At 51.5% G+C, this 22907-nt stretch overlaps 8 protein-coding genes across 8 annotated transcripts; 4 read left to right on the top strand and 4 right to left on the bottom strand.

The window, feature by feature from the left end:
• Positions 1-2488: 2488 nt before the first annotated feature.
• Positions 2489-3818, top strand: P175DRAFT_0444371 (uncharacterized protein; the record flags this gene model as incomplete). Its single annotated transcript, XM_040894228.1, has 2 exons — positions 2489-3227; positions 3340-3818. Coding segments are annotated over 2 exons (1218 nt in total), but the record flags the coding sequence as incomplete, so codon positions are not given.
• A 13-nt stretch (positions 3819-3831) lies between these two features.
• P175DRAFT_0504159 (kynurenine--oxoglutarate transaminase) lies at positions 3832-6121 on the bottom strand. Its single transcript, XM_040897794.1, has 9 exons — positions 5850-6121; positions 5720-5788; positions 5543-5627; positions 5385-5490; positions 5263-5335; positions 5054-5207; positions 4981-4994; positions 4504-4927; positions 3832-4448 (listed from the first exon to the last, which is right to left on the bottom strand). Exons 1-9 carry the CDS (start codon positions 5921-5923, stop codon positions 4158-4160), a joined length of 1290 nt encoding a protein of 429 aa, XP_040749639.1. The 5' UTR covers positions 5924-6121; the 3' UTR covers positions 3832-4157.
• A 572-nt stretch (positions 6122-6693) lies between these two features.
• P175DRAFT_0444429 (ssDNA-dependent ATPase MGS1) lies at positions 6694-8295 on the top strand (the record flags this gene model as incomplete). Its single annotated transcript, XM_040894234.1, has 1 exon — positions 6694-8295. The coding sequence occupies one exon, from the start codon at positions 6694-6696 to the stop codon at positions 8293-8295; it is 1602 nt and encodes a 533-aa protein (XP_040749638.1).
• Positions 8296-8750: 455 nt separating this feature from the next.
• On the top strand, positions 8751-9883 carry cdc31 (putative cell division control protein Cdc31). The gene is made up of 2 exons (XM_040895599.1): positions 8751-9220; positions 9319-9883. The coding sequence occupies exons 1-2, from the start codon at positions 8942-8944 to the stop codon at positions 9838-9840; spliced, it is 801 nt and encodes a 266-aa protein (XP_040749637.1). The 5' UTR covers positions 8751-8941; the 3' UTR covers positions 9841-9883.
• A 545-nt stretch (positions 9884-10428) lies between these two features.
• On the bottom strand, positions 10429-13686 carry admB (ADAM family of metalloprotease ADM-B). Its single transcript, XM_040897793.1, has 2 exons — positions 13262-13686; positions 10429-13203 (listed from the first exon to the last, which is right to left on the bottom strand). The coding sequence occupies exons 1-2, from the start codon at positions 13338-13340 to the stop codon at positions 10865-10867; spliced, it is 2418 nt and encodes an 805-aa protein (XP_040749636.1). The 5' UTR covers positions 13341-13686; the 3' UTR covers positions 10429-10864.
• Positions 13687-14051: 365 nt separating this feature from the next.
• P175DRAFT_0560138 (putative DNA polymerase iota) lies at positions 14052-16084 on the bottom strand. Its single transcript, XM_040900962.1, has 3 exons — positions 15917-16084; positions 15576-15863; positions 14052-15514 (listed from the first exon to the last, which is right to left on the bottom strand). The coding sequence occupies exons 1-3, from the start codon at positions 15953-15955 to the stop codon at positions 14102-14104; spliced, it is 1740 nt and encodes a 579-aa protein (XP_040749635.1). The 5' UTR covers positions 15956-16084; the 3' UTR covers positions 14052-14101.
• A 553-nt stretch (positions 16085-16637) lies between these two features.
• Positions 16638-17414, top strand: P175DRAFT_0419223 (uncharacterized protein; the record flags this gene model as incomplete). The annotated part of the gene is made up of 1 exon (XM_040893095.1): positions 16638-17414. A coding segment is annotated over one exon (777 nt), but the record flags the coding sequence as incomplete, so codon positions are not given.
• Positions 17415-18161: 747 nt separating this feature from the next.
• Positions 18162-22279, bottom strand: P175DRAFT_0535152 (C2 domain protein; the record flags this gene model as incomplete). The annotated part of the gene is made up of 5 exons (XM_040900196.1): positions 18162-19769; positions 19863-21356; positions 21417-21791; positions 21849-21884; positions 21971-22279. 5 exons carry the CDS (start codon positions 22277-22279, stop codon positions 18162-18164), a joined length of 3822 nt encoding a protein of 1273 aa, XP_040749633.1.
• Between the last annotated feature and the right edge of the window lie 628 nt (positions 22280-22907).

Raw genomic sequence — 22907 nt, 5'->3', positions numbered from 1 at the left:
GAAAGAAATCGAAGGATCAAAATGAATCCTGAAGAAGACTCACGTGAGATACAGCCAAACCAAACAATGAAAGGATTTCAACTTGTCCTTTTGTAAATAATCTGGTGAAGAAGTGTGTATCATCCTATCATCCTGAATAATGCATGACTGACTCTACTATGCAGGGGTTGAATATAATTACCATGGGTGCATTTCTTGGAGAAGGCCGCAAACCTCAGCTGCAGGCTCCGACATCCCCGACAAGCCTCAGACTGCCTTGTTTTATGCAGATATCGGAGTCTAGCTGACTCGTGTGTGACAGCAGCCGGGTTAACTTGGAGTTGGGGCTCTATAAAACCAGCTGAATTCCTCGCCTCTCACCTCGTCTCAAACGTCCATCCGGTAGCCCAGCAGTTATTCTGCTAGTATCAAGAATCTGAAAGTAAGCTGGAACATTCTCGATTCAACGGCAAAGCCAGCAGACTCCAGTTCGTACACGGACGATTGCGACGGTTACGGGCGATACTGATGATGATCCTTGGGCCAGTATTCATACCAAGTGGCCTCTCTTGCAAATACATCAAATGAGGTCGAGGTGGTTACTTTCACGAGTAGCCCTGAAGTCGGACATCTATGCCATTGGTGATTCATTAAGTGCCAGCCACTCATGGAAGCTATATTCTTTGATAGTTTTTATTAGATTGGATTTCCTAAGATTCCTGGATAGATACTTTTGGGTAAAACACATTTATTTCCAACAAATATCAATTCTAGAAGCACATGTATGGAATCTCCCATATGGAGCCTAACACTGAAAGACTAGCGAAGAGCTCTTCCCTATTGATATTCTCCCAGAGTGGAAATACTTGACTATAGTCCTAGGGGACTAGAGAAGGTGTCTTTTGTTCAGGTTAGAGTGTAGGATGCTTGTGATGCTTGCGATGCTCGCGATAATGCGACAGACTGTTCCGGAACCTCTCCATAACAGTGAATCACAGATTAAAAGCAGATTTCTTCTTCTTCTTCTTCTTCTTCTTTTTCTTCTTTTAAAGGAATACCAGCAACCGCATAGGACAAAGCCAGCAAGAACCACTCAAGTCTCCTCTCTAGGAATTGTATATTATCAACACCTGTTTGTGTCTGCCTTGATATCAGGCTTAGTTGACAAAGCTTATCTGGCTCTCCTATACCTGAATCTCCAGTCAAATCCTCATGGTTGACATCCAAGATGGAGTCTACGAGCTCTGAGGGCTCGCTCAGGGAGAAAGAAAGCCAGGGAACAGATGCAGAGACGAAGCCCCCCATACCACTGCGGCCAAAGGAAGCCGATATACCATCTCTTGGAAATGCCCCAGAAGGCTTGGTCGGGGCCAGCAGTTGTCTTGAAGGGAAGAGCTCTACAGACGAACATGAGGAGAGTCATCCGACTAGCGAGCTGGAAGCTGGCTTCACTGGCCCCAGTGGCCCAGGGAACCACGATCAAAGCTCTTTCACGGACTGTCTAGAAGTGAGCCATCATTCACTGCCTGATATTGAAAAATCCTGTTCTGGTAAGCGAATGTCACTATCATTTTTTTTTTTTTTTAGCCCTCATTCGTTTGTGCTTGAATTTCCCACTTTCCTGCTGGAAGAACGAATATTAACTGGATTCTTAGAAGAAAAAGACATCCAAATTTCCAAAGACCACAACCCTCGCTCAGATGCAATCACTTTAATTCGGGCTCGCACCCTCATTCGAGTCTCTCCACCAGAGGACTCTCCGCCAGAGGTATCTCCCTTGAAACACTCTCTAGATCAGCTTAACAAGAACCTTTCCTCTTCAGGGGACCAATCCAACGAGATGGTGTACGAGCACGCCAGTATTATGGAGTTTGTGACGAAGAAGAAGCCCAAGAAGAAGAAGAAGAAGAAGACTAAGAAAAAGGCAGCTACGAATGCCAATTCGTGTGACCTTGCAGAGGGGAACCAGGATCACACGGAGAGCAAGCCTGAGCCCCAGTGTATCTCTCCATCTGGGAACTTTGACCAGTGTGAAGAAGGGAAAGAAACGAGCATCCGAGTTGATGGGCAGGCTGCTGTTGATCTAGCGGGAAAAGGCAAACAGCACGCCACTACGCCAGATCCTTTGGAAAAGAGAGAGGCTTCGAATAACACACAATTGAATCAGCAGCGGCTTTTACCCGTCAGAGGAAAAACCAATCATTTGGATTCCAGACCTGAAACTCCCCAGAAAGGTAACGCAAGTCAGTAGTGTCTCGATTTCTTTCCTATCCACCACGCACAAAGATAGGAAGCACAGGGCTAATCCTTGATAGAAGCAAACGCAAAGTCCCCTTCAGTTGCTGCATCGTCTAGTCCGTCGTCTCTCTCCCGCCAGAGCTCACGCAAGAGTGCAGTCCTTGTTAAAGAAAGTCTTCCTGCTATACGTGAAGTATCTGGCAAGAACCCCAAGACCCTTGCCCAGGTCGAGCACAGCGGTGCATTGCCCGAGTCCCAGATCCTGCACGCATCTACGCCCAAATCATCTGCAACAGAATCAACCGCATGGAGCAATACAGGCACACGGATTACTCCACAGACAACTGGCCCATCAGACACCCCGATCAAAGGAACCAGGCGTGGCAAGCACCACAAGTCCGGCCCTTCGACCTCTCAGGCAAATAACACGCGGGCAGCACAGGCACACCTCTCCACCCCCTCCAGCACAGGCACCAGACACGCAAGCACCCATCGAAACATCTCCACGCAGAAACCCGAAGGCTTCTTCTGGCAGCTAGACAGCCACGGATTTCCCTGCGCGAAATCCGACTGCGACAAACGCTGTAACCTCTGGGACGGCGCCACGGTGATCTGCCCACGCTGCGGGCCCTACTCCGAGACTCGATACTGTTCCCGCAAGCACCTGCTAGAGGACATCAAGGCGCACTGGATTTCCTGCGGCGAGCTTGTCTTCCGCCATCCGTGCCGGGAATCATCCATCCCTCGAGATGTGCGAGAAGGGGCCCCCCTGGTTCCCTGTCTGCACCAATACGACACACCAGAGCGACACAGACAGGCCGTGTATTTCAACGCCAACGCAAGAAAAGGCGACTACTTCATTTTCTCGGATTGGGCCGATATGGTCGACGCCGGATTCCCCGAGAACAACATCGCAATCCGCTGCTCGAACAAGCTGGTCCATACCGTTGAGTTCTCCGATCCCGAACAGAAAGACCGGTTTCGTCGTGTGCTGGCAGCTTGTCTTTTCAGTACGTTTCCCATTTTCTTCCATAATAACAATAAACCTCCCCCCTTTCCTTTTCCTTACTAACCATAACCCCCCCCCTTCCTCTCCTTCTCGGGTGGAATTTCGTCCCACAGTGACAATCGAAGCCCACGAACTCGTCGACTACCTCTTCCGCCTGATTCGAGATACCCTCCGAGCCCAACAACAACAACCCTCCTCCAATCTGGAAACAGCCCTGATGTACCAGATCCACCAGGAATTCGCCGTGACCATCCAACCGCCCATCACCGGAGAGAGACACGCCTGCGACACCGACTGGGACGGCCGCAACCGACGCAACTGCCCGGACCCCGTGTGTCGGGCCGAGTTCCGTCGGCTGCTGGGGTCCCTCGGTGGACGGGGACACAGCCAGCTGGTGGATCATCTGGAAGGAAGCTACTGGGTTCTTCGCGCGGCGAGGACGACGCATCCGGCGGTGAAAGACACCAAGGCCAGAATGAGAGGCGAGGGGTTTGACGAGGTGGCGGAGGAAGATCGTAAGGTGTTTCGTCGCGGGGATGGGTGGGATGGAGCTGGTAGTGGGGAGATGGAGATTGAGGGTATCAATGCTTGAATTTGTATACATATTCTCTGACTTTGTTTGTTTCCTTCTGATCACGTCGTGACTCGTGTGCCCTGGGATACCTTTTTTTTTTTTGACATCTTGTAAAGTCATACATGAGGTGCATCTGTTCGATTAAATACTGCTAATAGGAAATTGAGATAGGAAAAGGAAAAAGAGACATGATATCTGAAGAAGAAGAAGAAGAAGAAGAAGAAGAAGTAATATGGTATTGGTTCCGCTAGGCTATCTAAGAAGTAATCTATCCCTCTTTAATAACCAGTAGAAATATTAAACCGTCATCACTCCCACTCACTATCGTTTATTACAGTGAAACGGTGACGCAGCAGTTCATCGCACAATGTACTTCTTCAAACCGCGGAGCCTCTCCTTTGCAGTCTCCAGAACCTCATCCTCCTTGCAGACCGCGAAACGAAGGTAATTCTCGGCAATATGCGAATTTCCATCCGTATAGAACTCGGTCGGAGGAATGGCAGCCACCCCGACTTCATGGATGAGAAACCAGCAAAGCTTGAAATCGCGGGGCCGGCTGGCAACGTGGGGAGGGAACGGGTAGTTCCCAGGGAGCTGGACGGAGGCCATGTTCACGAGGACGAAGTAGCCACCCTCAGGGTCCGAGTACTACGAATATTAGTTCAGCTCATGCAATGATTTTACAGGGAGGGTAGCAGCATACCGGGATGTTAAGTTCGTCAAAGACCTCACAGAATCTCTCCATCTTGTTCTTCATCTCCGTTCGGCTTTGGTCCCAGAATCCCTCCTTGTCGGCCTGTTCGAAGGCAACAGCAGCCGCTTCTTGAAGGGGGGACACGCTGCTGTAGCAAATTCGGGTATGTGCCCCGGCTACATACTTGATTAAATGCTCCGGTCCGATCAGGTAGCCCACACGCCAACCAGTTGCGTAGAATGCTTTGCCGGCAGAACCGACGGTGAGTGTTCGTTCCCACAGCTTTGGAGACAGAGTAGCGATTCTAGTAAATGGAACGTAGTAAAGGCGGTCATAGACTTCATCGGAGAGAATGATAAGGTTATGCTTGACACAGAGGTCACCAATGCGCTCAAGTTCCTCACGCGAGAAAACCTTTCCGACGGGGTTATGACTGTTCCTCGTTAGTTCGCTACGTAATCAAGCGTTTATAAGAGCTTAGCCTACGGGGAGTTCAGGACCTGGTAACTCAAAAGTCAGCATCTCAGAGCAAACCAGAGCGCAACAGGGAATAACTTACAATCATCTTGGTCTTTGGATTGATGGTTTTCTCCAGCTCTTCGAAATCAATGGTCCATTCTGATGCAGAAGAGGTGCGAGTCGCTCCGTCCTTGGGAGGATGGAGGGGAACATATCGGATTGTGCCACCAGGCATCTCGATGTTGCTGATGTACCTGCATCCTGTTAGAGGGGGAAAGAAACCCTTCCTCGAAATGAGCGATTTCTCACTGGTCAAAAAATGGCTCGAATATAATAACCTCATCTCCTTGTTCGATGAACCCCATGAAGGCACTCAGCATTCCTTTCACTCAGTCAGCGAGAGGACCAGTATACGGCGCGGAGCCACCCACCCTCATTTGCGCCAGTGGTGATCGATACTTCGGTATCGGGGTTGATAGTTCGACCAAAGTAAGGGGAATATGCGTCGGCGATAGCCTTCTTGAGGCGTGGGCGACCCTAGTTCATGGTAAGCGGAAGTCGAGCGCCATAAGCCTGTTTGTTGGTGTACCTTCGTGGGGGAATATTGGTTGCATTCCACTCGGTCGAGAGCCGCTTTGGCAGCATCGAGAGCGAACTTGGGAGGGTTATAGCCACTATGCCACAATGAAGAGCATTAGTATGGTAATTTCTTGTTCTTCTTCTTCTTCTTCTTCTTCCTTTTTTTTCGTCATAAGCAGTGACTCACAAGAAACCCTGTCCCATGTTCACAATCGGCTGGACGGGAGAAGCCGCCGCGGCTTCATTGACGATAGACCTAGCAGTCAATTAGACAACCAATACTCAAGAATCCGAGGACCACGCATAGTAAGTCTCACCAGACATCCTGTCGCTGACCAGCGACTCTCTTTGCAGGTTGAAATGGATCCGGACGACCCGCAGTGGCCGACATCGCTCTTGTTTGGAGTTGGAGGGGTGAAAGGCACGGCAGAAATCGTGCAGTGGAAGAACACAAAAGGAGACCTAATGGGTTTGAGGAGGATTTGACAGCTAAGACAGCAGAAGTATAATAACTTTTGAGCATGGGGAGGGAGGAAAGTGGAGGGCCAAAGAAAGTGATTTAATGTAAAAGAAGTTGCGGGGGGGGATGGATATCCTAACAAAGAACTGGTGGATATGAATCATCGTCCGCGGGGCTTCTTTGCGACAGATGAGCACCACCACCGAATCCCTGAGGAAACACCAGTAATACAGGATATCGGTTCAATCTTACATGTGTGCGATTTCCAATTCCGGTGCAAAATGAGGGAATATCTTGGATTTATGACGACAAGTACACACTGTGGTATACATAGACATACCCAATCACAGTTGTCCTCGGCTATCTTCTGTTGGAGACGATCGCTATTGTATCTCCAACCTGGCACTGGGAGTATTGAGCCAATCAATGATCCTTAGAGAGAGAGGCACTTACCAGGTCTATACCGAAGTATTGGAATTATATTATGATCTCTTACGCTGTGTTGGAGTTCTAAGGAGATCAGGCAGCAAGGCAGCGACTGACTAATCCAGGGATCTCGACACGTTCGATGAATTAATGAATGAATGAATGAATGAATGCTTCATGAACGACTCCAGATGCCAATTTGATAGTATATCGAAATTCCCGGACGTTATTGAACGGGCCTTCTAATGGGAAGTCGATGCTAGAGCCATCATATCATGGTGTCTTGTCCCATCTGCGGCAAGTATGTCCCGTCGCTGAAAATCAACGACCACATCGACTCCGACTGCCAGAAATTCATCGAGGAGCCATCAAGCTCGGGAGACTTCTCTTCTTCTCAGAAAGCTCCGGTCCCTAGCTTTTTTCAACCCACTTCTGCCCGCAAAGTTTCCGGTTCGTCCACCGCACACAAAGATGCCCTCCCGGATGCCTCGCCGCTCCGCAATGCCAACGGCAAGAGACTAGCGGCGCAGAATGGGAATTCCGTCCCCCACGATAGTACTGCTAATGTACAGAAAGATGGCGCCCCGGAGTCCCTTTCGAAGAAGCCCAAGATCAATGCCCTCCAAAAAGCAGCACCGTTGCCCGAGCGTATGCGACCGAAGACACTGGATGAAGTATGCGGCCAGGAGCTGGTCGGACCGCACGGTGTTCTTCGCGGATTGATAGAAGAAGACCGGGTACCGAGCATGATTCTATGGGGCGGCCCTGGGACAGGAAAGACTACAATCGCACGGGTCATTGCATCGATGGTGGGCAGCAGGTTCGTGGAGATCAACAGCACGAGCTCAGGTGTTGCGGAATGCAAGAAGATCTTCTCCGATGCGCGGAGTGAGCTCAGCCTGACTGGGAGGAAAACAATCATTTTCTGTGATGAAATCCATCGGTTCTCCAAGTCACAGCAAGACGTCTTTTTGGGCCCCGTGGAAAGTGGCCAAGTCACACTGATTGGGGCTACGACGGAGAATCCCTCGTTCAAAGTGCAAAACGCTTTACTTTCCCGATGTAGAACCTTTACGCTGTCTAAACTGACGGATGAGGATGTGAAAACCATCTTGACGAGGGCCTTGGACGTCGAAGGACCAACCTATTCTCCGTCGGAGCTGGTGGACGACGAACTGATTGAGTACTTGGCCAAATTCGCCGACGGGGATGCACGAACCTCGCTGAATCTGTTAGAGCTCGCTATGAACTTGTCAAAGCGGCCCGGGATGACCCAAACGGAAATCAAACGGTCTTTGACGAGGACCCTCGTGTATGATCGCGCTGGAGACCAACATTATGACACTATCTCTGCATTTCACAAGTCTCTTCGAGGGAGTGATCCCGATGCAGCGCTGTACTACCTGGCCCGCATGATTCAATCTGGAGAGGATCCTCTATATATCGCGCGGCGTTTGATTGTTGTCGCGTCGGAGGATATCGGCCTAGCGGATAATAGCATGCTGTCGCTGGCAATCTCGACACATGCTGCGGTGGAAAGGATTGGACTGCCAGAAGCACGAATTAACCTTGCGCATGCCACTGTAGCGATGGCGCTGTCTCCCAAGAGTACGCGAGCCTACCGCGGCCTCAACAACGCCTTTGCGGCACTGGCAGAACCAGGCGTTGCCGGGCTGCCTATCCCGATACATTTGCGTAATGCGCCCACTCGATTGATGAAGGAGCTGGGATATGGAAAGGAGTACAAGTACAATCCCAACTATGTGAATGGCGAGGTGGCCCAGGAGTATCTCCCGGAGAGTCTTCGAGGTCGACAATTTCTCGAGGATCTGGATTTGGGTGATCAAATGGATCCTGACCTGGTGTCCAACAGATAGAATTGGCCAAACACCTTTTTTTCCCCCTTGAGACACCATATCATCCCCAAGCGAGAGAAGAGACTCTGAAACCGCAGCGTACCATACAGTCCGGTACCAGGTCTCGTATGACAGTGACCACGAGTCCAATTGGCAAGGCAATTCAAATATATACTAGTATAGCTGCCAACATCTCACATGAGGCTGCAAGAGTTCCCTCCAACAAGAAGTCATCCCTAGGGATCCGGACGCTAACACAACGCCAGTGCTGTTTGATGACAGTGACATGATCCCCCTAGGATAACACATACTCATTATCTCCCTTATTTAATAAAGAAAGATTCATTGTTTCCCTGGTTTAAAGACTATAAATCTCAAAATGAGTGCATTCGCCGATACGTATAAAGTAACCAATCAGGACGGGATCCCCCCACCGCTTCGCGTGTTTGTCGCGTCTTCATCTCCAACACAAGCGACGTCAAATCAACCCCAGAGAGCAGAGAGCTCACAATCCTGCCGCCTCTCCCCCCTCCTTACTTCATTTCTCGGATCGTCGCCTGGATCTTTGATACATTGCTTCCAGTTTATCCGCGGTTTTGACCACCATTCCCGCTCCTCCTCCTCCTCCATCAGCAGCAGCTCGACGTCAACATAGCCCATCCCACCCATGGCGTCGTCCGGACAGCCGTTCGGGTCGCGCTCCTACACGGCAGGTAAATTGCCCGATCGATCGCTGAACACAAATGCGATTCCATTCAGCGCTTCTTCTTTTTCCCGGCACCGCGCGCTGGGCGGACCCGCGACTGGCGACTTCGGGCCAGACGCCGCCAAATCAACCCACCAGGCACCAGGGCAACCAGCGCATTCGCAGACACACGGCCCTGCCCAAGACACGAATCCTCTGAATCGGTTAACGGAGGAGCAGCGCGAAGAGATTAATGAAGCTGTAAGCCCCCCCCCCCCCCACCTTTTCCAGTGGCCGGCGGGGAAGAAAAGTCGCTTGCTTGCTTGCTTGCTTGCTTACTCCGGGGGTTTCATTTCTAGTTCACCCTGTTCGATCTCGACCGTGACCGTCACCTGGATTACCACGAGCTTCGAGTCGCCTTTCGCGCTCTTGGCTTCACCCTGCCCAAACAAGAACTCATCTCCCTCTTGACTACGTACGGCGTTCCCCGTCCACAGGTCCAGCAGCCCGCTGCTGCTGCTACTACTACTGCTGCTACCGCCGCCCAGCAGGCATCACAGCAACAGGCGAAGGCGGCGGCTGCTCCGGCCTCGAACCCCCAACACCCGTCTAACCTGCTCATGCCGCTTTCCGCCTTCCAAGCCGTGACGGCGCTTAAGATCCTCGAGCGCGACCCGCGCGACGAGATTCTTCGGGCGTTCGAGCTGTTCGACGAGGGCGGCAAGGGTTACATCGATCTGGAGGATCTGCGCCGCGTCGCGCGAGAACTCGGCGAAACCGGCCTGGAAGAGGAAGAGCTGCGCGCGATGATTGAGGAATTCGACCTGGAAGGTGTTGGCGGTGTGACTCGGGAGGCGTTTGTGAGCATCTGCTGGCAGTGATATACAGTTTGGGTTCGGCTTCTTTTTTTTTTTTTTTTTTTTTAACTATTGGCGATACGTTTGGTGGTTGTGTTGTGTATTCCTTGAGTTAAGCACCGACTCTTGGACTCGTCCTTTCCGGACCAGAAAAGCATTCCCTATCTATCTATCTTGACTTGACTTGGCTTGACTTGACTTCACTTGTGTTTTTTGTCTTGCTGCTCCAGGTGTCTCTCTGCATTCTCCCATATACTTGTTGTTCTTCCGTCTCTTTATTTGGGCATTGGGTTTGGGCGCTGTTTTAGTGTTTCTGTTTCTGTTTTTTTTTTTTTTTTTGTCTCTTGCTGGATCTATATACTTGTGTTGTTTTGCTTGCTTGCTTGCTTGCTTGCTTGCTTGCTACTACTACTACTTCCTCCTCGTCTAGTCTTCACGCGCTTTCAGCTTACTTTCCTACAGGACTGGGAATTTCTTGGATGTATGTGAATTCGATTTTTTTTTTTTTTTCTGATAGATGCCGCATACGATACCTTTCTCTGCGTACTGTGTCCTACTGTAATCGGACAAACTACGACTGGTAAGACTCAACACCCCGAATAAACTTCGCGCGTCGTGGGTAGTACATGTTTCATTCCCAGCATACATACATATACAGGAATATATCTATCCTATCCTATCCTATCCTATCCCATCCCAGTCATCCCAAGCTGCAAGAGCCCAAACCCGACTACCCCGTTCTACGCGAGGTAATAGAGAGAAATCGGACCAAGGTTCAATCAATGTAAGAAAGTTGGATGTACAGCCGGTGTGTGTGTGGTGGTTCGCCAAAGGAGGGAAGTAAGTAGATACTGGATTCCAAGTAGAAGAAAACAAATCGGGGAAATGGACGCGGAATATAGAATCTGCCCAATCATCGAATAAACCCCCACCCCCGGGGAAGGGAATCTACTCCGTATACCTGCGCCGAACCATAAAATCACCATGCAGCCCATTCCGGATTACTCAAAACAGATCACTAGTCCAAAAAAAAAAAAAAAAGACAAAATTATGCGTATCGCATGGGAGACGTGTATCCACCCGGACCGCCGGGTGTTGGTGCTGGTCCTGGATATACAGCGGGGGGAGACGGATAGGTTTGGTACGGCATCTGAGGTGGCTGCCCCGGTAATCTGGTCATTTGGGAGATGGCAGGAGGGGGTGGTGGGGGGGCCATTGGACCAGCCCAATACGCGCCAGCAGGGACGGGTTTCATGGTGTAGCGAGTTCGGCGACAGCGTCTGCTGGCGCACAGTAGAATCGAGATCAGGAGGAGGCCGCCTACACCACAGGCGACCCCGATCACGATGTTCTTGTGCGCGTCGAACCAGTTCTTTGCACCCGCGCATTTCCCATTACTGCAGAAACCGCCGTCGTCGCAGGGAGTACCGTCCAGGAAATTCTGGTTGACGGTCATGCACTCGCCAAAGTAAGAGGAATAACAGATTAACTCGCACGAGTCGGAGAAACCAGAGCACGCATAGGTATTGTTGCTGTGCATCAAGCTGCCCATCAAGCTTTGGCACTGCGCGTCCCGGCTAGTACACTGGCCGCTGGCGCAGGTCAAGCCGGATCCACTACTACCGCAGCTATCCCCATTCTGCTTGAAGGAGTCTGATGGGCAAGAGCTGGAATTGCCACTGCAGGTTTCTTGCAGGTCACATTCGCCGCTGCTCGCACGGCAGACCGTCCCAGCGGAAGCGTATTTGCAGGCAACGCAGCAGGTATCATTCGCGTCATCACAGACGGCTCCATTCTTGAATTTGCAGGTCGTCGCATCACAGCAACTGTTGTCCCCACAGCCTTCTTCGCCGCCACAGTCACAGTCTTCTCCGGCCTCGACAATACCATTGCCGCATTGAGCCCCACTGTAGGTGACAATGCCTTTATTGGCAGACAGGCAGCTTGACTTGACACTATTCCGGCCCAGCGCAGAGCAGATATTTCCAACCGTACAGGCGGAAAACTGGGTAATATCCGTGCCCGTGCTCGGGTTCATGATGTACTGTCCGTCGGCGTTACAGGTGGTTGTACTCAGAGGGCAGCACTGCGATGAGGCCTGTAAATCCTGCGCACAGGTCTCTGCAGTACAATCGTGAACCGCTCCAAAAGTGTGACCGGACTCGTGGGCAAAGACCTGCCATCCGCTGCCGGCGCTACGGACGACAACATTGGTTCCGCTCACGTAGTTAGAGCCGTCACTACTCACTTTATTGTTGCACAGCTGGCCCAGCCAGGACAGACCAACTTCCGAGCCGGTGGGGCAGGCGCTCATCAGGGTCCAGTAGGCGTTGTCATCGGTTTGCGACCCACGCCATTGAGAGAAGAGATCAAGGCGCTGGGTAATATTGCCCTGTGAGCAGGGCATATTCCACTGCGCGCCAGTGGAAGCGGAGTTGGTACATTCCTTGTCCGTAATCGTCAGATTCCTCAAGCCGATCGAGATATTAAAAGACTTCTCAAAGACATTCGAGGCGCTGTTAACCGTGCTGATGATCGACGCTTGGGCTTCGGCTTTGGTGTTAAACATCTCGTAAAACGAGCAATCACTTGCGATGCCGATCAAGGCAACCTGTTTCGCGGTCGGACAGCCATTGGTGCTACCGATGGTTGATGCTAAGTTGACTCCGCCAGCGTTGCCCGACACGCTGCCAATGTCCGACTGACGCTTGGTGAGACCAAAGAGGGAGTCCGTCAGGGGCATAGACGCCCATCGACTTGACTCATCCTGGCGGAAAGACTGGAAAACCGGGTGGTTAGGGTTAGAGTTAAACCCCAGCTGCTCGGCCTCGCATGTCGAGGAGCCCGACATGGATAGCGATCGCTTTAAATCGGGGTGCTCCGTCTGAGGCCGCATCATGTCGGAATCCCGATAGAAAACCATATAGTCATCCTTCTGCCGGTGAATCTCGACATCCTGCGGGCGTTTATTTTGGAGGTATGTCGACTGCAGCTCGATGTGATGGTTGTCGCCCTTGATGTTGAACACTCCTTCAAACAGCGGGTGAGGACCGTCCCTTTTCAAATATATACGTGCCCATCCCACAGGCTCCCATGTCCCTTTGCCTTTTCCGGTGAGAGTCCTCCCCTTGAAGACCTTGTGTTCATGTCGCGCGATGGGCTCCTCCTGGTGAATGTTTCCGTGTTCGTCGAGGTATTGCACGTAGGCATCTTCGGCTAAAATATCGTGATTTGGCTCCAGTTCGAGTTTGACTCGTTGGCGGTTATCTAGAATAGTGAAAGTGATATCAAAATGAGAGAGGTGATGCACTCGAGTGGAGGGAGTCTTGATTGTGGCCTGGTCAATAGTCGAGACTCGCTGGATTGCGTTTGGCGCCTGCGACCGGGCTGCCAACGTAGGTGATGAGCATTCAAGTTGGAGAATTGAGAAAGGATCAAGACTAACCATTGACACCGGTCGTAACGAGCGAAAAAGACCCGGCAAGTAGGGCAATACTAGTCACTGAGTCTCTGAAGAACCGCATGACGAGGCGACCATGGGAGGAAATTAGGGGTTTTCAGGGTCTGATCGAGAGAGTAAACGAACGGCAGAAAAGAAGCAGACTGTCAGCAACCCATTAACATTGCATCGTTAGTTAGCTAGCAAGTGAGACAAGTATTAGGCAGCCACAAAAGGCCGCTCAAGATCATCCCTCTATCCCTCTATCGTGAGGAGGACCCTCCAGGGATCGGATCGTCTCTCGGACTGTCTCTGTCTGATGCCCTCAACCACCCTAGAACCCTTAGACCCTTGGCCAGCGTACTAGGGCACCGGTGGATTCCGAAGACGGGGGGGAAAGAGGGTCTTTCTTAGGCACTTTTGGGGGAAACGGAGAATGCAAGCGGCTGGAGCTAACCAGCTACGAGAGTGGCTTGCTTGGCTGGCGGGGAGACGTCGTCAGCAGAGGCGTTCAAACAAGAACAGAAGAGGAGAAACCACAATGAAAGAGAGCAAGAAGATAAAAAAAATCAATGGGGCAGAAAGAAGAATCGATGGATGGAAGGGATTCTGTGATGTTGAAGTTGAGGTGTGAGAAGTTGACATTTCCGGCCAAAGTGGATCTACAGAATCTCCAGAGTACATCCTACTACTACTACTACTACTACTACTACTCTCTTCCTATTCTGTGGAATAATTCCAGAGTAGGATACTCTGTTTATTACCTAACGATATGACTGGTATTTAAGACCTGTGTCTACTCTGTAAGCTGTAACCGCCCTGCGGCTACAAACATTCTAATGCAGCTCATGCGTAAAGTACTCTGCTCGGATCACTAGAAATCCCGGTCGAAGGACCGGATGTCGAATGGTATAACTCGTGAGCTGCCCGCGCGAAATGAGGGATCTGTGCCCCACAAAGCACACAGGAAACAACAGGCATATCTTCTTCGTCTTCGCCACTCTCCTCCCAAGCTGGGTCGGCTGGTGCTGGATGGGTCTGAGGCAGCGACCTTGACCCAATGACAGAAACGGGCTCCCCAGGCTCACTCTGCCGGTGAAACATCCGGCCAATATCCTGGCCGCTGTTGTGTTTTCGGCTGCCGGCCACCTCGACCATGTTTGTCACGGCAAGATTTAATACGCGTAGATTCCACCCGGATCTCCCCTGGTGAAGCTTGCGGAACAAGGGAGTGACACACTCGTGAACAAGCCGTTGTGCCAGGCCTTCCACGCTCTCATCCAGGTTGAACACGTACTGGGGGAGGGAAGCAGAGTGGGATATGCGATGTGTGCCGTCGCTGCTGCCCGGGGATGGCCGGGGATTCGTGGACAGACGAAGAGTCCGTGGGCGAGCAAGCCAACGCACCGTCGGTTCCGCGGCAGCGTCTGTAGGCCTATCCTCTGTCTCGTGGTGGTTTTCGGTCAAATCGGCCCGCATCCGGCGAATCAAACTGGCGGCAATAGAAAGCATTGCCTTCCGGGCTGCTTCAAAGCTATCTAAGCGGCCATAGGAGTTCTCGATGCTGATTTGCGTTGGCAAATCTCGCGCCTCGCGAATCTCGGCATGATTGTCCACGCCATGTAAGAGGCCCCATATTCGGGAGCCGATGTCCTTGGGGGCCCCGGGTCCGCCCAAAATTTGGTGGAGGACGGACGGCCCCATGCCAGGGAATAAGCGAACATCCCGAACCGTGAGTTTTCCATCCGCCCCCGCTGTGCCGGTGGTAGACTCCAGATATGCGGTGAGCTTCTGGGATAGTTTGGACCCGATCCCAGGGATGGCTCTGATCCCCCGAGAGTCGAGAAAACGGAGCACATTGCTCTGTTCGAAATTCGGAGCCGTCTCATACGGTGGAAGAAGCGTTGTCTGACTGTTCGGCTTATGAACCGTTCCCACGACCTTGGCCAGTAATTTCGAAGTGGACACGCCTACTGTGGCCGTGTAACCTTTCTGGTCTTCTAATTGGCCGCGAAGGTACCCCGCAAGATGAGAGGCCAGAAGTAGTCGTCGGTAGAGTTGTGCGACCTGGGGCTGGGCGCACATGAGATCTGTCTTGCTAGGGCCAGGAGGATAGGTAGGACCGTGGATTTGAGTGGCGTCGAACGCAAACCCCGCTGTAGGTTCTCGACGGTCGAGGTGGAAGAAGGAGTGTTCCAAATCATTTGGATTCAGGAGATCAACATTATAGCTGACCATCTCCGTAACATCCATAAATAGCTGGATTGGTTAGTAGGTCGGTCGGCAGATAGTTAGTTGAGTCGAGAGCGCGAGGGAATACCTCGTCAACCCCGAGTTTTTCGACCCTGTCCCCCCAGATGAACGCGCGAAGGAAGAGAGACAGGTCCTTTGACGCATCGCGAAATCTCGACAAATCTTCCCCGAGGACGATGACCACGTCTGGACACACCTGTTTCGCTTCTTTGATCAACTGGAGTTTGCGCAATCCTCGTCTCCGCGCCTCGTAATTACAGGTGACGACGATTTGTTTTTGCTGGACAGCGAGAGGCAGCAACTTGAGGGCTGGTTGCTCGACCTCAAAGACCGAGGCGTAGAAACAATCGTAATCCTGAAGGGGGTTAGAGCGGAGGTATGGAATTGTACATGCATGAGTAGACTGACCAAGTGGAGAATGATTCGGGAGTCATTTCTGGAGGACATTCCAAGATATTAATATATATAATATATATAATATAGTAGAATTAAAAGATGTTGAGGTTGAAATCAAGTCAACGACGTGGTTCGAGTCAGAGGATTAGTCAGCATACAATAACTCTTCACGATCACAGGTAGTTATACAGAGTTATATATACAAGAAGCATTGCATATTCTCCTACTCAGTAGGTTGAATCTCTATTCTTCTTCTACCGAGTCGTGAAAAACACTAGAACTACTAGTCCCAACTAGCGGAATCTATTTATAAGAAGCGTTTCGTTGGCCAGACGGGCTATATTTAGAACGGCTGTAGCGTACATATACGTACTCCATAGAGTAACTATACCTTTTAATCTATTCCTCTCTCTGTCTTTTCGGTCTCTTAATATATTTCCCTCTCTTTCTTTTCAGACTCTTAATATATTCCTCGCGCTCTTTCTTTTCAGACTCGCATCTCCTGGACAGCCCACTAAGCGCTGCTATGCGGGCCGCAGTCTTCTCTAACTAACTACCTTGTCGTCAGCTTGACTCTAATATAATAATAAGAGCTATTATTATTACTCTTATTCTTGTGCCCCTCAAATCTCATCGTCCGTACGCCCTCCCATCTTCATCTTCTCCGGCCATTTCCCCTCAACCCTCGTCCCTTCCCTCGACTGCTCCTCTCTCCAGTATGCCGTGTGGCTTGACTTCCAGTACAAGTCGTCCCTCCGCGCTCTCCCGGCCCAAACTCACCCTGCAAACCTCGTCACTTCCCATCACCTTTGGCAGCTCGTCCACGGGGCTGTCGCTGTCGTTGGCGGCCGGCACTGCCTCGCCTACTGTGCGCAACACCTTCAAGAATGCCTACGATCTGCCCTGCCCACAGTCTGCAACTGCCTCCCCCTCGAGATCGACCAGTCGGCTCTCGAAGCCATCGTCCCCCTTCACCTCGACCAACCCATACCAGCTCCCCCTCGGAGTGAGGAGCATTCTGCGCAACACCCCGTTGGAACCGACCCGGCGACGATCGAATTCTGTGGCCCCAGGCGGGCCTACCGGTGCGTCCGGTTCTCGACGCGTCTACTTTCCACCCAAGAAGCAAGTCACCTACCGAAATCCGCTCGAGGAAGTCATCAAAACCGTCGTATATACCGCGCGACACTCCGACCTCGACTCCGAGCCAGAACCCGAGATCAGTGAAGCAGGCTCCGACGAGGAGTCGGATTATTCCGCCTCCACCTCCTCCTCTACCTCCTCCTCCTCCTCTATCACCTCCGACGAAGATGCAGATCCAAATTCCAATCCCACAGATAAAAAGAAGAAAAAGAAGAAACGAAAGTACCGCAGTGCAGAGCGCCAGGTCCGCGCCGTCGCCTTGATGGATGGGTTCGAGGACCCCTACACCTCGCTCACCCCCCAGACCCCGCGACAGGGCCGTCTCAAGCGCCGCTGCGAGTGGCGGTGGACTCTGGGACCCGTCGAAGCAGCGCTCCCTCTTGTCTGCACGCTCCCGACACTTCCTTCCAATCCGTTACACCTGGTCACGCCAGCCTCGGCGGCTAGCCTCCCTCCCGAGCCCAAAATAACTCCTGCAGACCCGCATCCGCCGCATTGACTAGACGCCCGGGCGATCTTTTGCTTCATGTTTTTTTTTTTTTTTTTTTTTTTTTTTACCTTGCTGGTTACGATTTATGTATGCACTATAGAAGGCATGGATGGGGAGAGCTATTTCCTCATAGATCATGTACTTTTTTTTTTTTCCCCCCTTCTATATAATTTCTTTAATTTACGTTGCTGTCTGGGATATCATTGCCATGGGGCCATGGGTTGTCTGGACACCCACACATCCCAAGACCTACAATTATATATATATAGAGAGAGACATATCTCTCTCTCTATATATATACTTGCTCTTCTCATGTGTGGACTAGGGAGATGATCCATGAGTAATTAACTCGAATACGAGACCACGAATACGAAGGTCACGAATACGACGCCGATCTACGATTAATATGAATATTATTTGTAGCATTCATTGCTCTATAACAGGGCTCCCTAGTACTAGTAGTTACATACAAAACCATTACTCTGTAGTTATGTATACAGAATGAATCATCTTATCAACCCTAGTTATACTCAACAAAACCTCCATACCATATCATACACTCACATAAACAATATCACCAACGGAAAAAAAAAATAAGGATAGAAAAGTACAGAGTACGATACATCACACCCCGCCCAATTCAGTCTCAATATCCGGCTCCCGACCAGCCAAAGCCCCCGCCCCCAGTTTATGTTTCATCTTCCGAAGCGCATACTTTGCCTCGTCTCGAGCGAACACTGCATTCCGCGCCGGTTTCCACTGCATGATTCCTCGTTGGTGACGCTGTTCGCTTCGGCGGGCGGCGCGCTTGGATGGCGGTGTGGAGCTTGAGCCCGCTTGGCTTGCCTCTGTCCTTGTGGATAGGCCGCTGATGCCGCTGTCGGCGTATCTGGATCTGTATTCGTAGCTTGCCTGGTCTTGGTTCTGGTTCTGGTTCTGGTTCTGGTTCTGGTTCTGGTTCTGGTTCAGGGAGCGTTGTTCGTGAGGGTACGTCGGGGTGGAGGTAGATGTTGGAGTGTTGGCTTCGCTGTTGTTGTTGATGTTGTTGTTATGACTAGCTTCATCTTGGTTTTTTTGGTTCTTGCTTGATTGGGTGTTATGGGAGTTTGAGAGTGGGATGGAACGGGCGTTGTTGGTGTTGTCTTGTGTGTGGGTTTGGAGATGGACGAGGTCGTTGGGGGTACTAGTAGTAGTAGGAGGAGGAGGAGGAGCACTCTCCACATATGCAAGAGGATCCTCGCCAAACGCTCCACTCCAATCGTGACCTTCCTTGTCGATCCATCGGCGACGTTCCTTCGGGTGCGCGAGTTTGAGAATATCTCGGCCCTGCACCAGGGATTTCTGATGCATTTGCTCCGTCGCTTCGGGGACTTCCACGGCGATACGCTTCGGGCGGACCCCCTCGGCGATACAAGCTTCCCATGTTTCAAACGTCTCGCGGGAATTATTGTCCACGACAAACTGCTCGTGCCATTCGTCGATCCCCGGCGTAAAGCAGCAGCGGAACCGGAGCCGGCCGATCTCGCGAAGATCTTCTAAGCCGGGGCTGCGTTTGATCTCCCAGTTTTTCTCCGTGATGTAGTTCTGCGTGAGCCGTTTCGCGTTCTTCTTCGTCGCCCAGATGGGGATATCGATCGGGGTGTCTTCGTTGTCCGTGAGATGCTGAAGCCACAGAGTAGCGTACCCGGTGACGGTGTGTTTGTTTTGCGTCTGGATTTCAAACACCACGGGGGACCGGTACCGCGATTTCACGGGCAGATGGCATCGAACGCTCTCGTTTGAGAGGTCAAACGAGACACTGTCCCCGCTGTTAATCGAGCAGACCTGCCGCGGGATCTTCCCTGTGCTGCCGCCCGTTCGGAGACGGATCTTGGCTCGTTGCGTGAACCCCTTCGCGGTGATCGTGTCCGAAGTAAACTTGAACGTTCCTACCTCCCACCCGAGCATTTGCGGAGGGAGCTTGGTCTCGACGTGTCGGAAGAGTAGCGAGATGCGGATCCGTCCGTACCCTATCCCTCCGTCGAGAGGATACCACCGCGTGACTTGGGAGCTTGTCTGCAAGATGTCCGAGAGCTTGAGAGGGACCAGACCCAAGATGGGGTCGTGCTCGCGGTATCGCTGGTCGCGGACTGTGACGGTGACGATGGCGGAGCGCCAGTCGCGCACGAAACGCTCGGTTCCGGCATTGAAGATGGGTTTGGAACTGATGGCTTTGGCTCGCGTGCGGTAGATCTACGGGTATTAGCTGACACACACACACACACACACACACACACACACACACACACACAAAGAGAGAGAGAGAGAAGGCAGGTTGACACTTACAAGCTGATCATTGAGGATAATCTTGCAGTAGCTGGTTGGTAGGTCTTTGCCTTGTTCTTCGGTGTTTTCGCCGTATCCCTTGGCTGGCTCGTACTCACGGCCGTTGCGATTGCCATAGCTGCCGTTGATATTAGCGAGTTGGAGATTGACAATCTGGTGCACCACGACACTGAGGATACCACTGGGCCATAGGGGATCTGGGGGAGTATGAGTGACGGCTTCCTCGTCCTCATTCGTGATGATGCCCTTCTCATCTTGGAATTCGGGGACATGCTTGAAGTTCTCTGGGAGATCTTGGTTCTTCCCATCTGTCCTCAGCTCAGCCCGCAGCTTTGGCTTGCCAAAGAATCCAACCTCCCAGTGCAGTTCGCCTGGCATTTCGCTGCCTTCGTCGAGACCTTGCAGCTTGGAGACCTGTGGGTACATTCGGCAAGGATGCTGGATCATCTCTCGAATGGGCAGCTCGACCTTACCGACAATATCGTCCGCCGTGTGGCGATCCGAGTCCCAAAGTTCCACGCTGAGATTCTCATTTGCTTTGATGAGTTCCGGAGTTACCAGCAACGCGGCTGTCTCTTCCCAGACGGGGTTCAGATCGTCCGTGATCACACGCGTGCAGTACATCGGCTTCCCGTACTTCGAGAACGAGAGGTTGATGTACGGGTCACTGCCGCCGCCGTAACTACCACGACGGTCTTGCTTGCTTAATCCGACTGCGCGATGAATCCGAACCCACATGATACCTAGTGCATGGGTCTCTTTGGCAATATCGTCGCCCTTAAGCATCATGCTGAGGTCCATGGTCATCGACTTGGGGGCCGCAAAAAGGCCACACGCAGTCGCCATGGCGTAGTTAACAAAGCTGGAAATCAATGGGAGGTTTAGAATATTCACGCCTCCCTTGATCATGGGCATACATCCAGCCCGGATATGAGGGATTCCGATCAGACTAAACGTCAAGTCCTTTACGAACGGAGCCTCCGGGACCAGTTGGAGGCGTCCACGCACCGTGCCTACCATCTCGATCAACTCCACAAAGACGGGGAAGGGGACTCCAAAGAGCCCGCGAACGCCCAGATAGAAGACGATCTGCATGTGCATGTTGCGAGCCCTGGCTGACGCACTGGCCCCCGCACCACTCGGTTTTGCATGATACGCAAAGGCCGCTTCGAAGTTGTAGTAACTGGCTGACTCCTCGATGTCGTCTACTTCCTCGGGAGTTTTGTCTTTGAGGTTCTCTTCGCGCGCGTTCTCCTTGAGCTGACCTACTTGCTCGTCCGGGAGGGCACGCAAGCTCAGAATCCGCAGCGGGTTGCTTCCCTGGTCGATTTCGGCGATGCGGACGTTCTCAATGACTCCGGGCGAAGACGCCTGCATGATATCTTCGATCGTGTCAGCGACTGGGGCCAGCATTTCTGGGTTAACCAAGCCCCAGAGGATATCTAGGAAGGTGTTGATCCATTCCGCGGACTCTGGGATCAGGTTGGCAGTCGCCTAGATCAAGTATCAGCTGGGATGCTCAACATTTTCAGCGGGAAGAAACAGCACACATACGATCTTTCCTCGGAGTTGCTCATTACTCCATTCCATTTCTCGACCGCTGCGAATCACCTCTTGCACCCACATCCACACCCCGGTTGCGATACATCCCGCCAGCGGAATAAGGCCCCAGAAGGAGGCGCCAAAGAACCGTCCGAGCACGACAATCCCGGCTACGATTCCGATACAGAGTCCCATCCCTCGCTTCTCGAGCTGTTCAAACATCGGCTTATAGGTGATTGTTGGGGTAGGGAAGAAGAGGACGTTTGTTTTCTCGCCATGGATGGGAACATCGGAAGTGGTTCCCTCCACGATCGGATCCGGAGGTGCGGTGATATCTTGATTTTCCTTGTATTCGGCAAGAGACTGAGTTGGTTCGGCTTTTACCGTCTATGATCTGTCAATCTCTTTTCTTTCCCCGTTCTTTGAAGAGCAAGGGGTACTCACCGTTGGCTTTCCGAGATTCACATTTGGAACGACCAACTGACCATTGTTTAGTAAGTAATACAATAGTTTCCAAAATATTCCGAATTAAGAGAATGAACCCATTTAAAAGGAGATATCAATACCTTTGGATCTAGCACCGGCTCCATGGCATCCTTATCTAAATCCTCCACTTCGATCTCCCTTCCAGTCGTGGGATCCGTCACCTGGCGAGTTTTCCCCTTTGCGACCTTTCGCGGTCGGTGAGGAACCGCCCCCTTATCCTCCTTTTCTTCTCTCGCAGAGACCATCTCATCGTAGGCTTCGCGGTCCCTTCGATTCTCTTCTAGGCGCTCTATGAATCTCCCTATTGTTGGGACCGGGTTTGCACCGCTCCAATGCTCCCCGACCCGGCGATTTCGAGGGGAGCTGGTCCCATTTGGATGGGGCGGCATGATGGTTGGAAATTTGTATCAGATATTTCGTCAAAAAATGTGATTATTGCCGTAGTTTAAGATGATATTTGGCGTTGTCGTCGTCGTCTCAGCTCCAACTTCCACAGCAAGGACCCGTGCAGTCGGAGGCGCACTAGCATTTAGCATTAGGTAGATCGCAACGAGGGAGTAACGGGATCAATAACCTTGGAATTCCACCACTTCATACGTCATTGTGGATGGATTGACTCTACATCATTGATCATCCCTGAAGTAGGGTGAAGTCAGGATGTGGAGGATATGGATGATGTCACTAGTGCAGTCATCCACGCATTGATGATTTGTTATACGGAGTACTCCGGGGATTTGTTATACTATATATACTCCGGCAGATAACATCAGAATAGATCTTACAGACATAGAGTAGTATCTCTTAGATGAACCTGGATGCGTCTCAGCGGGTGGTTGTTGATCTTAGGGTATTCCGCAAGTTGGTTTCCAGATGCCGTCGACAGACACCCACGTATGGAGTAGAGAATTATTCTATTTTGATAACAGTTAGTTAGCTATATTGACAATCACTCGATGAATAATGAGATAACCTGCAATCGATTATAGTGTAGATTCTTATTTCACCTTAGATGTGCTG

This window comes from Aspergillus ochraceoroseus (genome assembly GCF_002846915.1).
Source record: "Aspergillus ochraceoroseus IBT 24754 chromosome Unknown P175scaffold_8, whole genome shotgun sequence".
In the NCBI taxonomy this organism is placed as follows: domain Eukaryota; kingdom Fungi; phylum Ascomycota; class Eurotiomycetes; order Eurotiales; family Aspergillaceae; genus Aspergillus; species Aspergillus ochraceoroseus.
This window is presented reverse-complemented; position numbering and strand designations above follow the sequence as displayed.

Excerpts from the sequence above, each read along its gene's own strand:
- admB (XM_040897793.1), bottom strand. The coding sequence starts at position 13,340 with ATGCGGTTCTTCAGAGACTCAGTGACTAGTATTGCCCTACTTGCCGGG. Across the intron at positions 13,204-13,261 it reads CGTTACGACCGGTGTCAATG|CCCGGTCGCAGGCGCCAAAC; the intron begins GTTAGTCTTGAT and ends CTACGTTGGCAG.
- cdc31 (XM_040895599.1), top strand. The coding sequence starts at position 8,942 with ATGGCGTCGTCCGGACAGCCGTTCGGGTCGCGCTCCTACACGGCAGGT. Across the intron at positions 9,221-9,318 it reads GCGAAGAGATTAATGAAGCT|TTCACCCTGTTCGATCTCGA; the intron begins GTAAGCCCCCCC and ends TTTCATTTCTAG.
- P175DRAFT_0560138 (XM_040900962.1), bottom strand. The coding sequence starts at position 15,955 with ATGTCCTCCAGAAATGACTCCCGAATCATTCTCCACTTG. Across the intron at positions 15,864-15,916 it reads CCCGAATCATTCTCCACTTG|GATTACGATTGTTTCTACGC; the intron begins GTCAGTCTACTC and ends AACCCCCTTCAG. Across the intron at positions 15,515-15,575 it reads AAAAACTCGGGGTTGACGAG|CTATTTATGGATGTTACGGA; the intron begins GTATTCCCTCGC and ends TAACCAATCCAG.
- P175DRAFT_0504159 (XM_040897794.1), bottom strand. The coding sequence starts at position 5,923 with ATGTCGGCCACTGCGGGTCGTCCGGATCCATTTCAACCTGCAAAGAGA. Across the intron at positions 5,208-5,262 it reads TTCGAGCCATTTTTTGACCA|GTACATCAGCAACATCGAGA; the intron begins GTGAGAAATCGC and ends AACAGGATGCAG. Across the intron at positions 4,449-4,503 it reads TTGACGAACTTAACATCCCG|TACTCGGACCCTGAGGGTGG; the intron begins GTATGCTGCTAC and ends TAATATTCGTAG.